This window comes from Bufo gargarizans, chromosome 6 (assembly GCF_014858855.1).
Source record: "Bufo gargarizans isolate SCDJY-AF-19 chromosome 6, ASM1485885v1, whole genome shotgun sequence".
Lineage (NCBI taxonomy): Eukaryota > Metazoa > Chordata > Amphibia > Anura > Bufonidae > Bufo > Bufo gargarizans.
In genome coordinates, this window is record NC_058085.1 from 174,622,108 (window position 1) to 174,640,677 (window position 18,570).

At 40.1% G+C, this 18,570-nt stretch overlaps 1 protein-coding gene across 1 annotated transcript in view; it reads right to left on the reverse strand.

Moving 5' to 3' along the window:
* The window catches only part of GRID1 (glutamate ionotropic receptor delta type subunit 1), a 1,225,827-nt gene that overhangs the window by 549,904 nt on the left and 657,353 nt on the right, over nt 1-18,570 (reverse strand). The window contains exon 4 of the mRNA XM_044299563.1: nt 9,152-9,205. Coding sequence (XP_044155498.1) covers nt 9,152-9,205 — 54 coding nt within the window. The remainder of the gene's footprint in view (nt 1-9,151; nt 9,206-18,570) is intronic.

The window sequence follows — 18,570 nt, forward strand, 5'->3', positions numbered from 1 at the left end:
GCCTCACTTTCACCATCTGATGAGTTGCATGTTCTATTGTGAATTAAATTTGGTAATTGAGATTTGCATATCATTGCCTTCTTTTTTTATGTACATTGGTTAACATTTTACACAAAGTCCCAACTTTTTTGGAATTGAGGTACTACATTTTAGGCAGCGTTCTAACTTTATCATGGAATTGTGGTTGTACTTGATTCTATTGTTCTCCAGCTGAACAAAATTTCCATTTCTTCACTAGGCTGCAATTATACATGTTTTATAGCAGATAACATAAATTAGGTATTCACACTGTACTTTTTAAACTTATCTGAAGAGCACATTAAGTTTTGACTACAAAAACAAGAAGAGCTAATAAATTAATGTGCCTGGTTTATTCACTACAGCCACTCTCAGAAGCTCTAATAAAAGGTAACGAAGAATAAATACAGAAGTAAATGACTTGGCTATAGTCTATTAACGGGTGCCGTGGGGAGCATATTCTAAATTAAGGTATTCTGTCTGCTATCATGAGCCCTTGATGGATTAGTTCACTGCATATGTAAATCAGAATAAGTAGTTTAGCTCAAGCAGACAGCTCCACACAGAATGCAGGCTATTTTTTTTTTTTTTTTTTGCTTTATTACTGCAACAAATACGGTTACAATTGATGCTTTAATTTTATATGTTTTATTATAGCAGGTTTATCACAGAGGAGGTAAATGATTCCTTCTTTATTTAAGTATAGCAAACCTATATGCAAGGTCTTATTTGGGCTAGTTTCACACATATGGTACAACCTTCTGGCAGGCTGTTCCAGTATGGAATGCCTAGAACTGGCCGGACAATAACCGCTGTGCGCATATTTGCTGGGTTTGCGGTCGGATCTCTGCTTATAATTAATGGTGCCACTGGCATTCCAGTAGCATCCGGCAATGCTGGATCTGAAGAACTCTGGCAGGCTGCTCTCTTCCAGAAGAGTATGCCGGAATACTGTGTGGCAAATGGGAAAGAAGCCTAACTGATAGCTAAAGTCAAGGCCCCTTTACACGGGCTGACTGAGCAAAAGATTATCAGGAACAAACTCTTCCAGATAATAGCTTGCTCATCACAGGAGATAACAGCTGCATTTACATGTAGAAATTATCTCCTCTGTATGATAGCAATCGATCCCTATTGTTATGACTGATCCCTATATAGAATCATGGTTTCTGCTTCCCAGAAATTATGGTTCAGGGAGTCACAACAATTATGCTTTCACCTATTGAATCAGTACTTGCCCATTCATTGGGTGATAGGTGGCACATTTACACAGAGACAATTCTTGGGAATGAGAAATTGTACAAATGTTCTTTCCTAGTAATGTAAAATGTGTAAAGAGGCCTTAAGTTGATTTACAGAAAAAGACTCCTGCTGAGCAAAAGATTTACATATGAAATGTTGAACACTGTGAATTCAAAGGGAAATTTTGTGTACAGTATGTCTTCTTAGGATCTGTTCATGCATGGTTGGCAATAACACTTCATTGATTTAAAAGTCTAAACTTGGCTTTATTAAGAACAAAATAAATGGTGTCCAGGCACTTTTAAGCATATAACACATGCAGACACCAAATACAGAGAAAAATGAGCAAGACCAAAAGAGCCAAAACCCCCCCCAAAAAAAAATCAGCCTTAATTTATCAAGTAACCATTAACCCATAGAGGACCTGTGCCGTAGATGTACGGCGATGGTGAATGTCACTTAAGGACCAGCGCCATACATGTACAGCGGTACTCCAAAATGGTCGGCACTCAGCCTATTTAGGCGCCCACACGGGAAGGAGGAAAATCCACAACGTAATGGAGAGATCCCAGCGATCAATCCTTATTTTATGTATCCTTTATTTCATCTGTCATATATATGAAATAGTAATGGAAGCGTTTCGGCCCATCCAGCCTTCATCAGCTCAAGTTAATGCATTGTACATACAGTCATAAATATTAGGACATTGACACAATTCTAACATTTTTGGCTCTATACACCACCACAATGGATTTGAAATGAAACAAACAAGATGTGCTTTAACTGCAGACTGTCAGTTTTAATTTGAGGGTATTTACATCCAAATCAGGTGAACGGTATAGGAATTACAACAGTTTGCATATGTGCCTCCCACTTGTTAAGGGACCAAACGTAATGGGATAATTCACTTATCAGCTCTTCCATGGCCAGGTGTGTGTTATTCCCTCATTATCCCAATTACAATGAGCCGATAAAAGGTCCAGAGTTCATTTCAAGTGTGCTATTTGCATTTGTAATCTGCTGCTGTCAACTCTCAAGATTAGATCCAAAGAGCTGTCACTATCAGTGAAGCAAGCCATTATTAGTCTGAAAAAAACAAAACAAACCCATCAGAGAGATAGCAAAAACATTAGGTGTGGCCAAAAAGACTGTTTAAAACATTCTTAAATAGAAGGAACGCATCGGGGAGCTCAGCAACACCAAAAGACTCGGAAGACCACAGAAAACTGTGGTGGATGACCAAAGAATTATTTCCCTGGTGAAGAAAACACCCTTCACAACAGTTGGCCAGATCAAGAACACTCTCCGGGAGGTAGGTGTATGTGTATCAAAGTCAACAATCAAGAGAAGACTTCACCAGGGTGAATACAGAGGTTTCACCACAAGATGTAAGCCATTGTTGAGCCTCAAAAACAGAAAGGTCATATTAGAGTTTGCCAAACAACATCTAAAAAAGCTGTCACAGTTCTGGAACAACATCCTATGGACAGATGAGACCAAGATCAACTTGTACCAGAGTGATGGGAAGAGAAGAGTATGGAGAAGGAAAGGAACTGCACATAGAAACATAGAATGTGTCGGCAGATAAGAACCATTTGGCCCATCTAGTCTGCCCAATATACTAAATACTATGGATAGCCCCTATCTTATATGAAGGATGGCCTTATGCCTATCCCATGCATGCTTAAACTCCTCCACTGTATTTGCAGCTACCACTTCTGCAGGAAGGCTATTCAATGCATCCACTACTCTCTCAGTAAAGTAATACTTCCTGATATTACTTTTGCCCCTCTAATTTAAAACGATGTCCTCTTGTAGCAGTTTTTCTTCTTTTAAATATTCTTCCCTCTTTTACCTTGTTGATTCCCTTTATGTATTTAAAAGTTTCTATCATATCCCCTCTGTCTCGTCTTTCTTCCAAGCTATACATGTTAAGGTCCTTTAATCTTTCCTGGTAAGTTTTATCCTGCAATCCATGTACCAGTTTAGTAGCTCTTCTCTGAACTCGCTCCAAAGTATCAATATCCTCTGGAGATATGGTCTCCAGTACTGAGCACAATACTCCAAATGAGGTCTCACTAGTGCTCTGTAGAGCGGCATGAGCACCTCCATCTTTCTACTGGTAATTCCTCTTGCTATACACACAAGCATCCTGCTAGCATTTCATGCTGCTCGGTGACATTGTCTGCCTACCTTTAAGTCTTCTGAAATAATGATCCCTAAATCCCTTTCCTCAGATACTGAGGTTAGGACTGTATCACTGATTTTATATTCTGCTCTTGGGTTTTTACGTCCCAGGTGCATTATCTTGCACTTATCAACATTAAATTTTAGTTGCCAGATTTTTGACCATTCCTCTAGTTTTCCTAAGTCCTTTTCCATTTGGTGTATTCCTCCAGGAACATCAACCCTGTTACAAATCTTTGTGTCATCAGCAAAAAGACACACCTTACCATTGAGGCCTTCTGCAATTTCGCTGATAAAGATATTAAACAATATGGGTCCCAGAACAGATCTCTGAGGTACCCACTGGTAACAAGACCTTGGTCTGAATATACTCCATTGACTACAACCCTCTGTTGCCTGTCCCTCAGCCACTGCCTAATCCATTCAACAATATGGGAGTCCAAGCCCAATGACTGTACTTTATTGATAAGCCTTCTATGTGGGACAGTATCAAAAGCCTTACTAAAGTCTAGATAAGCAATGTCTACTGCACCTCCTCCATCTATTATTTTAGTCACCCAATCAAAAAAATCAATAAGATTAGTTTGACATGATCTCCCTGAAGTAAACCCATGCTGTTTTTCATCTTTCAATCCATGGGATTTTAGATGGTCCACAATCCTTTCTTTAAGTATGGTTTCCATTAATTTCCCCACTATTGATGTCAGGCTTACTGGCCTATAGTTACCCGATTCCTCCCTACTACCATTCTTGTGAATGGGCACAACATTTGCTCATTTCCAATCTTCTGGGACGACTCCTGTTGCCAGTGATTGGTTAAATAAATATATTAATGGTTTTGCTAGTTCACCGCTGAGCTCTTTTAATAGCTTTGGGTGTATCCCATCAGGCCCCTGTGACTTATTTGTATTAATTTTAGACAGTTGACTTAGAACCTCTTCCTCTGTAAAGACACATGCGTCAAAAGATTCATTAGTTTTCTTTCCTAACTGAGGTCCTTCTCCTTCATTTTCCTTTGTAAAAACTGAACAGAAGTATTCATTGAGGCAGTCAGCTAGTTCTTTATTTTCTTCCATATACCTTCCTTCTTTAGTTTTTAATTTGGTAATTCCTTGTTTTAGTTTCCTTTTTTCATTTATGTATCTGAAGAATGCCTTATCACCTTCTTTCCCTGAATGAGCTAATTTCTCTTCTGCCTGTGCTTTAGAAGCTCTTATAACTTGTTTGGCCTCTCTCTGCCTAATCTTATAAATTTGTCTGTCATCCTCTTTTTTTTTTTTTTATAATTCCTAAATGCTATCTTTTTGTTTTTAATGATTTTGGCCACTTCTGCTGAGTACCACAGTGGTCTCTTCCTTTTTTTGCTATTACTGACAAGCCTAATGCAATTTTCTGTTGCCTTCAATAGTGCCACTTTTAAGTAGTCCCATTTCTCCTGGACTCCAATGAAACGGTTCCAGTCTGATAGGGACTCGCATACCACTAATCTAATTTTAGAAAAGTTAGTTTTTCTAAAATCTAAAACTTTTATTTTTGTGTGGTGTGACTCAGTCACTGTACTTATAGTAAACCACACTGACTGGTGATCACTAGATCCCAAGCTTTCCCCTACCGTAATATCAGATACCAAATTCCCATTTGTGAATACTAAATCTAAAATGGCCTCCTTCCGGGTTGGCTCCTCCACTACTTGCTGTAGAGATAATCCCAGTAGGGAATTTAGAATATCTGTACTTATGGCAGAACTAGCTATTTTGGTTTTCCAGTTTACATCTGGAAGATTGAAGTCTCCCATAATGATAACTTCCCCCTTCAATGTCATTTTAGCTATTTAACTAGTAGATCATCTAATTCTTTGACTTGGCTAGGTGGTCTATATATCCTAAGCATACCACCTCATCAGTGAAGCATGGTGGTGGTAGTGTCATGGTGTGGGCATGTATGGCTGCCAGTGGAACTGGTTCTCTTGTATTTATTGATTATGTGACGGCTGACAAAAGCAGCAGGATGAATTCTGAAGTGTTTCGGGCAATATTATCTGCTCATATTCAGCCAAATGCTTCAGAACTAATTGGACGGTGCTTCACAGTGCAGATGGACAATGACCCAAAGCATACTGCAAAAGCAACCAAAGAGTTTTTTAAGGGAAATAAGTAGAATGTTATGCAATGGCTAAGTCAATCACCTGACTTGAATCCGATTAAGCATGCATTTCACTTGCTGAAGACAAAACTGAAGGGAATATGCCCCAAGAACAAGCAGTAACTGAAGACAGTTGCAGTAGAGGCCTGGCAAAGCATCACCAGGGATGAAACCCAGCGTCTGGTGAGGTCTATGCGTACCAGACTTCAGGCTGTAATTGATTGCAAAGGATTTGTAGCCAAGTATTAAAAAGTGAAAGTTTGATTTATGATTATTATTCATTAATGTCCCAATATTTATTGACCTAACAGAAGGCTGGATGGGCCAAAACGTGTCCATTACTATTGATACATTGTGACTGATGAATGATACATAAACTAAGGATCAAACGCTCGCTGGGATCTCTTCAGTACATGTACGGTGGGCTGCTCGGGCGGGTGCAGGAGCTGACAGCCGGGCCCCTTCTGCATACACTGGTATCGATGAAAACACTGATGCCATGGTCAAAGCTGACTATGGCATGCAGAGGGTTTGCGGAGGGTAACCCGTTTCTCCGTATGGCATATACAGTAAACAGTAATTACATAGAAAAAAATGGGCATAAAATTTCAAATAGATGGTTTTTAAAAGTGGAACGGATACAGAAGACATACGGAGTACATTCCGTATGTGTTCCGTTTTTTTGGCGGAACCATTGACTTGAATGGAACCATGGAATGTGATTTGCGGGCAATATTAGGACATGTTCTATCTTTGAACGGAACGGAAAAATGGAAATACTGAAACAGAATTGCCACCCCTGCCCTGTTGGTGTTCGGAGGAGATATGTCAGAGTAAGTACACGTGACTCAATCTGACAGTTTGTTTTGTTGTGGGTTTAAACTGAATCAAACCTCCTCCCAGGTGTTTTTTATTTAGTTAATTGGTGAGGCTATTTATTCCTTCCTCTCCATATAGCCTTTGTGGGTTATAGTTCTGCCTTGTGTGAGCTCTGGAAGTTTGGTGGATCGTTGCTCCAACACATCTCTAGATAAGTCCTTTTACCTTTTTCCTTCTGTGTCTGTTTTTACTAGGCCTCTAGGGTGACCCTAGATCCTTCCATTGTTGTAGGAGCTGGGTGTCTCTTTCCCTCTTCCCTTCAGCTGAGGGTTTGGTTCAGTGTGTTACAGTCTTAGGTACGTGGGCATGTTCATATCTACCATCAAGATATGCACATGGGCATAGCAGCTTAGGGAAAGTGTTTTAGTGATTGCTAGGAGGTGACCCCTTTGTTCCCTAGTATTTGGGGCCTAGTCAGTTGTTTAGTTTGCCTTGTCGTGCTCAGTTTCCTTCCCTTATCTTAACTATGTACCATGACAGGAATGCACACGAAGATATTTCAGTTCTTTTTTTTTGCTGACCCATTGAAATGAATGGTTCAGTATAAGTAACTCAAAAAACGACTAGTATACTGAACACTAAAAAAGTTTGTGTGCATGAGCCCTAAGGCTGGGTTTCACAGGCAGGCTGTCAGTATACAAGCTGACATGCAATGTATTACAACACAGGATTTATTATTATATATTGCAGAGGGGATCAGACCCCAGAATTTGAAGTCCCATAGTGGGACAAAAATAAAGAGCAAAGAACAAAAGTAAAAAAAAAAAGGGGTTTTCATGATAAAAAAAAAAGTTTCAAGTAAAAAAAATAACAATTTTTCCAAAAATAAAACACAAAATTGTTCAAAAAATATTTATCTATCTATAAAAATATCACATGATCCACCCCCTCACCTGAACGCCGTAGAAAAAGTAAAAACTGTGCTAAAACAATCATTTTTTGTTCACCTAACTTTAAGCTCATCCCCAAAAAAAAGAGCCCCTACATAAAACAATCGGGCAAAAAATAAAAATAAACTATGGCTCTCAGAATATGGAGACACTAAAACATGATTTTTTTGTGTCAAAAATGCTTTTATTGTATAAAACTTAGATAAATAAAAAAGTATACATATTAGGCATTGTCACGTCCATAACGACCTGCTGTATAAAAATATCACATGACCTAACCTCTTAGATGAGCACCATAAAAAAATATATAATAAAAACTGTATCAAAAAAGCTATTTTTTGTCACCTTAAATCACAAAAAGTGTAATACCAAGCGATAAAAAATAAAGGGAGAGAGACAAAGGAGACAGGAGGCTGATCCTTGTGTGTGGGGCTGTATTACAGTCTAAATGCACTTTATACAAGAAGTGCTTACCATTTGTTGTTGTGTAGAGCCACAACAACTGTATGATGCTTTTGCTGGTATTCTCCCATCCAGTGTGCGGGATCCTGTACTGCTGCGAAGGTTCCTTTTCTCTGCCCCAGGTGTGGCAAGAGAGATAAAGTATTGGAGATAAAAAAGATGAACCTTTTTGTCGGCGCTGAAAACAGGAGGCAGGTTTCTTGCGTGATATTTTTTAAAAGAAAGTATTTTTTATTATTTTTGTCAACGCATTTCAAGGGCGCACAGCCCAGTATACTTTTATTGTCCTGATGAAGAGGGCTGAGCGCCCTTGAAACACAATGCCAAAAAGAATAAAAATAACTTTCTTTTAAAAAATATCACGCAAGAACCCTGCCTCCTGTTTTTAGCGCCGACAAAAAGGTTCAGAAAAAATTGTGTATTTTTCCAAATTCTTGGTAAATTTGGTATTTTTTTTATAAATACAAATGAAATATTTTGACTCACATTTACCACTGTCATCATGAAGTACAATATGTGATGAGAAAATGGCTTTGATTGGCTTGGATAAGTAAAAGTGTTTTAAAGTTATCACCACATAAAATGACATATGCCACATATGTCATCATGGTGATGGATCATGTGACGGACCATATGATGAGTGCAGTGACATTACCACAGGCCCTTTTCCTCCTGCACAGCAAAGAAGAAGAAAGAAGAGAAGTCGGGCTGCGCGAACAAGTGGATTAAGGTGAGTTAAATTATTTTTATATTTTTTTAACCCCTTTAGCTCTATTTTGCTAAGCATTCTGTATTGAGAATGCTATTATTTCCCCTCATAACCATGTTATAAGTGAAAATAATAAAATCTGCACAACACCTAACCCAAACCCAAATCTTCTTATAGCCTAGGCCATCTTTATGTAGAGCAAAACATTTTTTTTCAGATCCTCAGAGAGTTCTTTGCCATGAGGTGCCATGTTGAACTTCCAGTGACCAGTATGAGAGAGTGTGAGAGTGAAAACACTAAGGCCTCTTTCACACGGGCGTCATGGATATGATCCTGATAAGATGTGGGTGCGTTGCGGGAAAATGAAGTTTGACATGGAGGGAGAGAAATATGATATTTCTCCCCCTTCATGTCACATTTCTCCCCCTCCATGTCACATTTCTCAGCCTTCATGTCACATTTCTCCCCCTCCATGTCACATTTCTCCCCATGTCACATTTCTACCCCTCCATGGCACATTTTCCCCCTCCCATGTCACCCCCCTCCTATTAATGTTGTGTAAATAACATTATGCTCATAATATACATGTACAAGCTACAAGCTAAATAGTTCCATTTCTTACCTCATTAACATAGACCCAGTGGCTGTCCTTGGAAGCAAGATTTGTTTCCACTGCCTAGAAATAATGAAAATAATAGGACACATTAATATAGTCACAATTAATCTTTATATTTCTTCAGTCTTACTAATTTTACCAGTGTTAACATTTTAAAATCTGATCTGATTGCAGATTTTAATATATTTAAAACAAGAATTATAAACTTGTGACTGTTTATTTTGTCACCAGACGCCACTTATAATGGTTTGAATGGTTACTCTTGTTTCTTTGCACACTGAGATAATTAATTTTTACTACTGCAAACATAGCTATGCAGCACAATTAAACAGTAGGCTAGAAATCATAGCACATTGTCTTGAATACATATTATTTTAGCAATGTCAATCATATTTCCTAATCTAGTATATAAAACCATGCTTCCTGTCTTTTTGACACCCACTTCTGTACTTTAAATACAATGCACGGTACAGAACATTAAATATTGTACATTGTCCCTGCTTGACAAGCCTGTCACATAGGTGCACTGAAAATCCTTTATGGCCTTATAAGTATATTCACTTTTCAATAAATGGCAGTCTTGTATCACTTTATATATCATTCACTTTTGTCATATGTATAGTCTAGTTTTGAAAGATATGCTAAATCCTTACTTTTGTCTGTCCCAAGTTATTAACTCAACATTTTTTAAAATATTTTTTTGATGTTATATTAAGTCCTCTCAGGGGACTTGAACATACGATAATTCAATTGCTTCTCTCATAGACTGCAATGAAATGCTACTGTAGCCTACAAGAGAGTCACTATTTTTAGATGGAGCCCTGTCGCACACTTTCTTTAGAAGGCTTAAGGCAACCAGAACAAACAGCATCCCAATCTTGCAACGCTCCAGGGAAAAGCCTCTCAGGTGACCATGGGTTAAATATACATGATCAGTGTTATTGTTGATCCAAAGATTTGCTCTAGGTGCCTGTTATATAAAATAGCAAGCACCCAGTGGGTTTGGCACCAGCTCATCTTCTGAGCAGGCACCATGTTTAAAGACAAGACTTTTGCAGTGGAAGTCAGGAAGTGGTTAAATAAGTTAAGCCTTAATACCAGACACAACACATGGACAGATATGATACTGTGTCTTACAAAAAGGATATCATATTTATTATTACTCATTGTCTCTAAATTGTAGACAGTGTAAGCTTAGAAATTCTATCCATCCATTCTTGTGAAGAAGCACCCATGTCTCATAATCCACCATTGAGCAAAACACAGCGTATTATTCTTTTTGTCTTACTTTCTTCTTGAATTTGGCTAAAATTAGAGATTACAAACTGCACCAAAAATGTTTGGAAAATTTAGAGCAAATTTAAATAATTACTTAAATTATCCCTAACTAGCATGACAGTCTTGTTTTGTGCAGGAGAAATGTTAATGGCTTCTTTAGGGGGTATACTTTTGCAAGAAAAAGTATGTGAACCCTTTGGAATTATATGGATTTCTGCACAAATTGGTCATAAAATGTGATCTGATCTTCATCTAAGTCACAACAATAGACAATCACAGTCTGCTTAAACTAATAACACACAAAGAATGAAATGTTACCATGTTTTTATTGAACACGCCATGTAAACATTCACAGTGCAGATGGAAAAAGTATGTGAACCCTTGGATTTAATAACTGGTTGAACCTCCTTCCTGTAGTTGCAGATCAGAGGTGCACAATGGTCAGGAGTAATTCTTGACCATTCCTCTTTACAGAACTGTTTTAGTTCATCAATATTCTTGGCATGTCTGGTGTGAATCGCTTTCTTGAGGTCATATCACAGCATCTCAGTTGAGTTCAGGACTCTGATTGGGCCACTCCAGAAGGTGTATTTTGTTCTGTTTAAGTCATTCTGTTGTTTACTTCTATGCTTTGGGTCATTGTCCTGTTACAACACCCATCTTCTGTTGAGATTCAGCTGGTGGACAGATGGCCTTAAGTTCTCCTGCAAAATGTCTTGATAATCTTGGGAATTTGTTTTTTCTTTGATGATAGCAATCTGTCCAGGCCCTGACGCAGCAAAGCAGCCCCAAACCATGATGCCCCCACCACTATACTTAACAGTTGTGATGAGGTTTTGATGTTGGTGTGCTGTGCCTCTTTTTCTCCACAAACTTTGGTTTCAGCTGTCCACAGAATATTTTGCCAGTACTGCTGTGGAACATCCAGGTGCTCTTGTGCAAACTGTAAACGTGCAGCAAGGTTTTTTTTTTTTTTTTTTTTTGGGATAGCAGTGGCTTCCTCTGTGGTATCCTCCCCTGAAATCCATTCTTGTTTAGTGTTTTACATATCGTAAATTCGCTAACAGGGATGTTAGCATATGCCAGATACTTGTGTAAGACTTTAGCTGACACTCTAGGATTCTTCTTCACCTCATTGAGCAGTCTGCACTATGCTCTTGCAGTCAATTTTACAGGACGTGCTAAACTTTCTCCATTTATAGACAATTTGTCTTACCATGGACTGATGAACAGCAAAGCTTTTGGATACACTTTTATAACCCTTTACAGCTTTGGGCAAGTCAACAATTATTAATTGTAGGTCTTCTGAGAGCTCTTTTGTGCAAGGCATCATTCACATCAGGCAATGCTTCTTGTGAAAAGCAAACCCAGAACTGGTGTGTGTGTTTTTTTTTTATAGGGCAGGGCAGCTGTAACCAACACCTCCAATCTCATCTCATTGATTGGACTCCAGTTGGCTGACACCTCACTCCAATTAGCTCTTGGAGATGTCACTAGTCTAGGAGTTTACATACTTTTTTCACCTGCACTGTGAATGTTTACATGGCGTGTTCAATAAAAACATGGTAACATTTCATTCTTTGTGTGTTATTAGTTTAAGCAGACTGTGATTGTCTATTGTTGTGACTTAGATGAAGATCAGATCACATTTTATGACCAATTTGTGAAGAAATCCATATCATTCCAAAGGGTTCACATACTTTTTCTTGCAACTGTATATGACATATACAAGATTTACAGCATTGAACATAATTGAAATAGATCAACAATGAATATAAACAAGAAAAAAAATCCTGAAAGCTTTGTGTGATTTTTTATGTATGCCTTTTCCATATTTTATAATGACTTTCCCTTTAAAAGTGTGGACAATAATAAGAAAAGTTTTTTTTTTCCCCCGAAACAGCACCATTTTTGTCCATGAGATTTGTTTGGTATCAGACCAATCATAAATCACTTGAATTGGGCTGAGTTGCAATACTAGACATAGTACAAGAGAGGTGCTTTTCTGGGGGGAAAATTACATTTTTTTTCCCTCTAATGTCATATGTTCTTTTAAGATACTTGTTCCTTATTTCACAACTTGCTACAGCAAAAATGTTTGGCTTTTGCGCTAGATGAGACTCAAGGTACGTATATCATGCAAAAGTAAAGCCAAAAGACAGGTCAATGCACAATGCAATGCAAACATAAGAATAGTTGTGCTTAAATAAACCGCCTGAAGGCACATTCCTGTGCAAATAGCAAACAATATAAAAACGAACAACGTAGTTGGTTATACATGATGACTTTGCAAGCTATTTTTATATAAAATGCTGAAGGCTGTTTGCAAATGATATGGTTTCTCTTCAGAAACCATTTTTAATTCAAGCATTAAAACAAAAGTCTTGCATTACTTATTGTATGCCTTCTGTATATTTGCATTTCCATTATATATACACCGATTGTTAGAAACAAGTTCCAAAGAGCCTTACATAGGGCACATTGTGGTTGAGTATTTAGGTAGTGTACAATAGTAACTTCTATATGGCCACCTGCACACATTGCAGAATATGTGCAGTTTTTCCATGTGGATTCATGTGCAGAAAAAAGACAGCAAAGTTCATGAGAGTACACAAATCTTATGTTTTTTTGTGTTTTTTTATTTTATTTTTTTATGCGGAAATTCATCTGCAGCACTGATAAATAACATGTCAATTATGTTTGTGGTTTTTGCTATGGATGTCACCCTTTTCAATGGAACGTTGAGGTGTATAGCAAAACTGCTTTAAATCTGCACCAAAAACCACAATTAGACATTGAGGAATTTGGTTCGATATGCTGCAAAAATGCATATAAATCCTCACAGAAATTCGTACAGATATTATGCCTTTTCACATGTCAGGGTTTGGTCAGTGATTTGCATTAGTGATTGTGAGCCAAAACTAGGTGCAGCTCTAAACACAGAACTGGTGAAGATATTTCCCTCATACCTTATGTCTGGGGAGGCTCCAATCCTGGGTATGACTCACAATCACTGACCAAAATGGTGACATGTGAATGAGGCATAATATGCGTTTACCCACACCCATGTGCAGGTGGCCCAAGTAGCACGATAAGTTAAGGAAAGACTGTGCATGGCTGCATTATTGCTCTATTTTTCACAGAATCAAAAAAGAACTACTATATATGTCCATGATGCCTCCATTTTACCTTATTATGCGCCTACACCTATTTCATATGGAGGCACACAGAATTGTTTTTAACTATTGTATTCTGTATTGGTCATTGCATACTCCAGTAGATTCTTTATGTGCATAGTTATTGCCCCTATGCAAGTGTACAGCCAGTGTTACATAGCAATATTTTGTCACTATTTTACAAGTCTAGAACATAGAAAATGCACGCATCTTTATATATTTTTTTTCTGTGTGTAGGTTTTCGGTTACAAATACTGATGCATATGACTGAGCAAAATAGTGCCATTTAAAAGTTCTCTAAAATGTGACCCCCATGCTCTTAGTAAAATCTAGAGTGCCACTTCTAGATGATTTTAAAATAAGTGAAAAAATAACTCAAAATGCTGTTTGACCATTCATCCACCCTCTTTCTGTAGAAGTCCTAAAAATGTGTCTGGTAAATAGTCCCAGGCTATTAATGAACTGAAAAACAACCAAAATATAATTATAATAAAGGCAGACAAGGGTGGCACAATTGCTGTAGTATTTTCTGAACTCTACAGTATATAAAACAAGTATGCAGGATTTTGGACAATCTATCTATTTATCACAGATTATCTACTGGTACCTTGATAAAAATAGATTGAGTACTTGAGGCTACAATGTCCAGTTCGCCTGGTGTTTTATGAATTACCAAAAATTAGAGATTAGCGAATTTCTCAAAAATTTGATTCGGTCGGGTCGCCAAATTTTCCGAAAAGATTTGATTTTGATCCAAATTTATTTGTGGCAAATTGAGTTAAAAACTGCTATTTCCTGGCTGCAGAGAGCCTGTATAGTGGCGTAGAGCACTATGCCTTGCAGTAACACACATAGGGAGTCTGCTGTGGTAGTGTAATTATACTGTGAGTCAGTATGACACCCACATGACAGGGGTCGCTCTTAGAATCACTGCACACTTCACTTATTTGGGCATTTATGGTGCCAAAACTGACCAAATAACTCAAGTGTTAACTCAACCTTACACGTCGATGTCAGTGTCAAGAAGAAGCAGTAAGGCCTCTTGCACACAAATGTTTATTTTTTTCCGTTTCCGTTCCAATTTTTGCGTTCCGTATATGGAACCATTCATTTCAATGGGTCCGCAAAAAAAAAAAAAAAAAAAAAGGAATATACTCTGTATGCATTCTGTTTCCGTATTTTTGTTTTTCCATTCCGTTCAAAGATAGAACATGTCCTATTATTGTCCCCATAGTAGCCAAGGATAGTACTGTTCTATCAGGGGCCAGCTGTTCCGTTCCGCAAAAATCCATATTTTTTGCAGACCGCAAAATACTGAAAAAGCCATACGGTCGTGTGCAATAGGCCTAAGTTTGTGTTGACTTAACTTATTATTTTGCCCATTCTCTCATTCATCAGAACAATAACCCCCAAAAAACGGATCCTGTCTGTTCAGAATCCACCTTCCCTCAGTCAGCATTTTGTCAGTAATCCATCAGTAATGCTAAAGCAAAAACAAAACAAGAGTGGATTCAAAACAGAGATTACTAAATGGCTACTAAATCATAAGCCAATTCTGATGGGACCATACAAGCCTTACAGCTGCTACATAGACAGAATTCATTGTGCGTCTCATTTTTCCTTCCATTTGACAGATCAGAAGACGGGTCAAATAAATGATGATGTCAACCAGGCCAAAAAGGCAAAATAGTAGCCCAGTCATGAAGTGGGGAGAGTAAGAACAACATAATAAGTCAACAGAGTGGCCCAATGACATAGTGGTGATATGGCAGCAGCATGAGCAGACCACAGAGTGGTGATGTGGCAGCAGCATGAGGATACCACAGAGTGGTGAAGTGGCAGCAGCATGAGGAGACCACAGAGTAGTGATGTGTCAGCAGCATGAGGAGACCACAGAGTGTCCCAGTGACATAGTGGTGATGTGACAACAGCATGAGGGGACCACATAGTGGTGACGTAGTAGCAGAATGAGGAGAGCACAGAGTGGCTCAGACATAGTGTTGAGGTGGCAGCAGCTTAATGAAACTACAGATTAGTGATGTGGCAGCAGCATGAGACCACAGAGTGGTAAAGTGGCAGCAGCCTGAGGAAACCACAGAGTAATGATGTGGCAGCAGCATAAGGCGACCACAGAGTGGTGAAGTGGCAGCAGTATGAGGAGACCACAGAGTAGTGAAGTGGCAGCAGCCTGAGGAGACCACAGAGTGGTAAAGTGGCAGCTGCATAAGGAGACCGTGGAGTGGCTCAGATGCATAGTATTGAGGTGGCAGCAGCATGAGGAGACCATAGAGTAGTGATATGGCAGCAGCATAATGAGACCACAGAGTGGCCCAGTGACAAAGTGGGTAGGTGGGGGGCAATAACAGTACCAGCTAAATATGGTGGCTGACAGTAGGAGCACCTGGCTGCAGGTGTGGCATCAGGCGTATAGTAGTTGAAGCAGGTACCCAGAAGAAACAGGTCTCTTTTGTCAAAGTGTTGGTGTGGTACTATGGATGATCTAGTATGATGCAACAGGCATTGGTGTTCCTGGCTGATCCAAACCTGATTCATTTGGACAGGCGAGTTCTCCTTGGGGTAACTATGGCCTCCGTTGCACTAAATACCTACTCTGATGCCACACTGCTGGCCAGGCAGGAATGCTTGAACAGGGCAAACTCGGCCTGTCGAGGCCACAAATCAAGTATGGCTGCCCAGTAGTCCAGGGGATCTTCGATGTGGGGTGGCAGGGTGAACTCGAAGTATGCCACAACCTAATGGTTCAGGTTCTGCTCTATTTATAGCTGTTCCTGCTGGTGAGTAGTTTCTTAAGTAGGCGGGTGAAGAAAACTGCTCATCAGCGACTCTAGACTTAAGTTGCTGCTAATGGAGCTGGTACTGCTCCTGCCGCCTCAACCCCACCCCCACCCCCAACAGTCATGGCAGTGAAACATGAGCGGAGGGCCCCCAGGTCAGACCTGTGTGAGGATGGGTGATGGTGCACATAGGCAGCGGCCAACTGACTACATAGAAATTGGACCGGTAGCAATAGTCTAACATGTTGGAGAGCCAGTATTCATCCCTCTATCAAATGGTGACAATTTGGTTGTCATTATGCAAGCAACTGAGCATGCAGCAGGCCATTTGCACAAGCGTCTTGGAGGGACTTCCTGCCTCCAGCTCCACTGCATACTGCTCGAATGTCCTCCTCCTTCTTCTCTAGTTCAGTCTCGACAGGCCTCATGTGGCCGTGAGGTGTAGTCACCATGTCTTCTGTCCCCTGGCCAGGCAGATTTAGCATCATCTATTCCAGGACATAAATCAGTGGAATGACCTTGTTCATCCAGTAGCCCTGGCAACTGACAAATAAAGAGGCCTCCTCAAAGGGCCCGACCAAACGTCAGGTGCCACATATGAGCTTCCACTGGCTAACCTTGAATTTACATAGTACCTCTGTCCACCTATATCATCAATAAATCATTTATGGCTTTTCTCTGTTCATATAGTCGGTCCAACATATGGAGTATGAAATTCCAACGGGTGGAAACATTGCATATCAGCCTATGTTGGGGGATGCCATTCTGCCGCTGGAGCTCAAGAAGGGTGTTTTGCGGTGTATGAGTGGCTGAAGTGCATGCAAAGTTTCCTGGCCATTTTCAGGATATCTTGCAGATGGGTGGAAGACATCAGGAACCGCTTTACAACCAGATTGAAAATATGTGTCTTGCAGGGCATATGGCTCAGCTCTCCTTGACGCAGTGCTGACACCATGTTCATCCTGTTGTTGGTCATCGTGGTTCCGATTTTGCGTTTTTGAGGAGAAAACCAGGATTAAATTTCTTGATGTAGGACGTGGTGCAGTTCCTCCCCTGTGTGACTCTGTTCGCCCAGGCAAACTAGTTGCAGAACAGCGTGACACCACCAAGCCCTGCTCATGTGGTATGCTGGTGGGGCACTGAGGCGGACATTGTCGCAGGACTAATGGCGTGAGAACGTGGAAGCGTAAGTAGTGTCATCTGGTCAAGTCACTACTGTGGCTGGGCAGGAATCACATTTACCCAGTAGGCTGTAAACGACATATATTGTCCTTGACCATAGTTATAGCTCCACACGTCAGCGCTGCCATGCACTTTGGCAGAGACTGACAGGCTCAAGGACTGGCCTACCTTCTGTTCTACATATGTGTACAGGGCTGGTACTGCCTTTTTGGCACATAAATGACGGCTTGGGACTCTCCACCTCGGCTCGGCACAAGCCATCAGTTCTATGAAAGGTGCAGAGTCCACCACTTGGATAGGCAGGGACTGCATCACCAGCAATTTGGCCCGGAGCATGTTCAGCTTCTATGCCGATGGAGTGCATGCATACTGTTGTTTCTTGACAATCACTTTGGTGATCTATTGCTGATGGAATGACTGACGAGGACAAGGATTAGCAGGAGCATCAGGACCGACAGATGATGGGAAGGACAGACAGCTCCCTTTGGCTGAGGTGGTGGAGCCTTTACTGCATGAAATTAGGTGCATGCCACTAGGTGATACAGAGGTTGCTGCGGTAGGCTGGACCACCACATCGGAGCCATGGTTCTCCCAGGCCACTTTATGGTGACACTGCATGTGTTGATGCAGGACCGTGGGGTCAACATTGGCAACCTGGCCACACTTCACCTTCTGCCAATAGATTCTACAAATGGCCCTTTTAACCTCATGGCCTAACAAAAAAATTGGCATAACGTCGAGTATTTTCCCATAAACACTCCACGCTGACTACCTGCTACCGCTGCCTCTGTGAACTTCTGCACCGCTACATTCAGGGCCGGTAGGCTACTGCAAAGCGGGTGGTCTACCCCGGGCATGTTTGGCTGCTGACCTCCCACTGCTGCCATCCTGTTGACTCACGCGCAAGCTGCCACCCTCTTCTCCTGATGATAATTATAAAGCCTCTTCTTCACCCAAAAAATATATCATTACAATTCACTGCAGAATGGGTGAT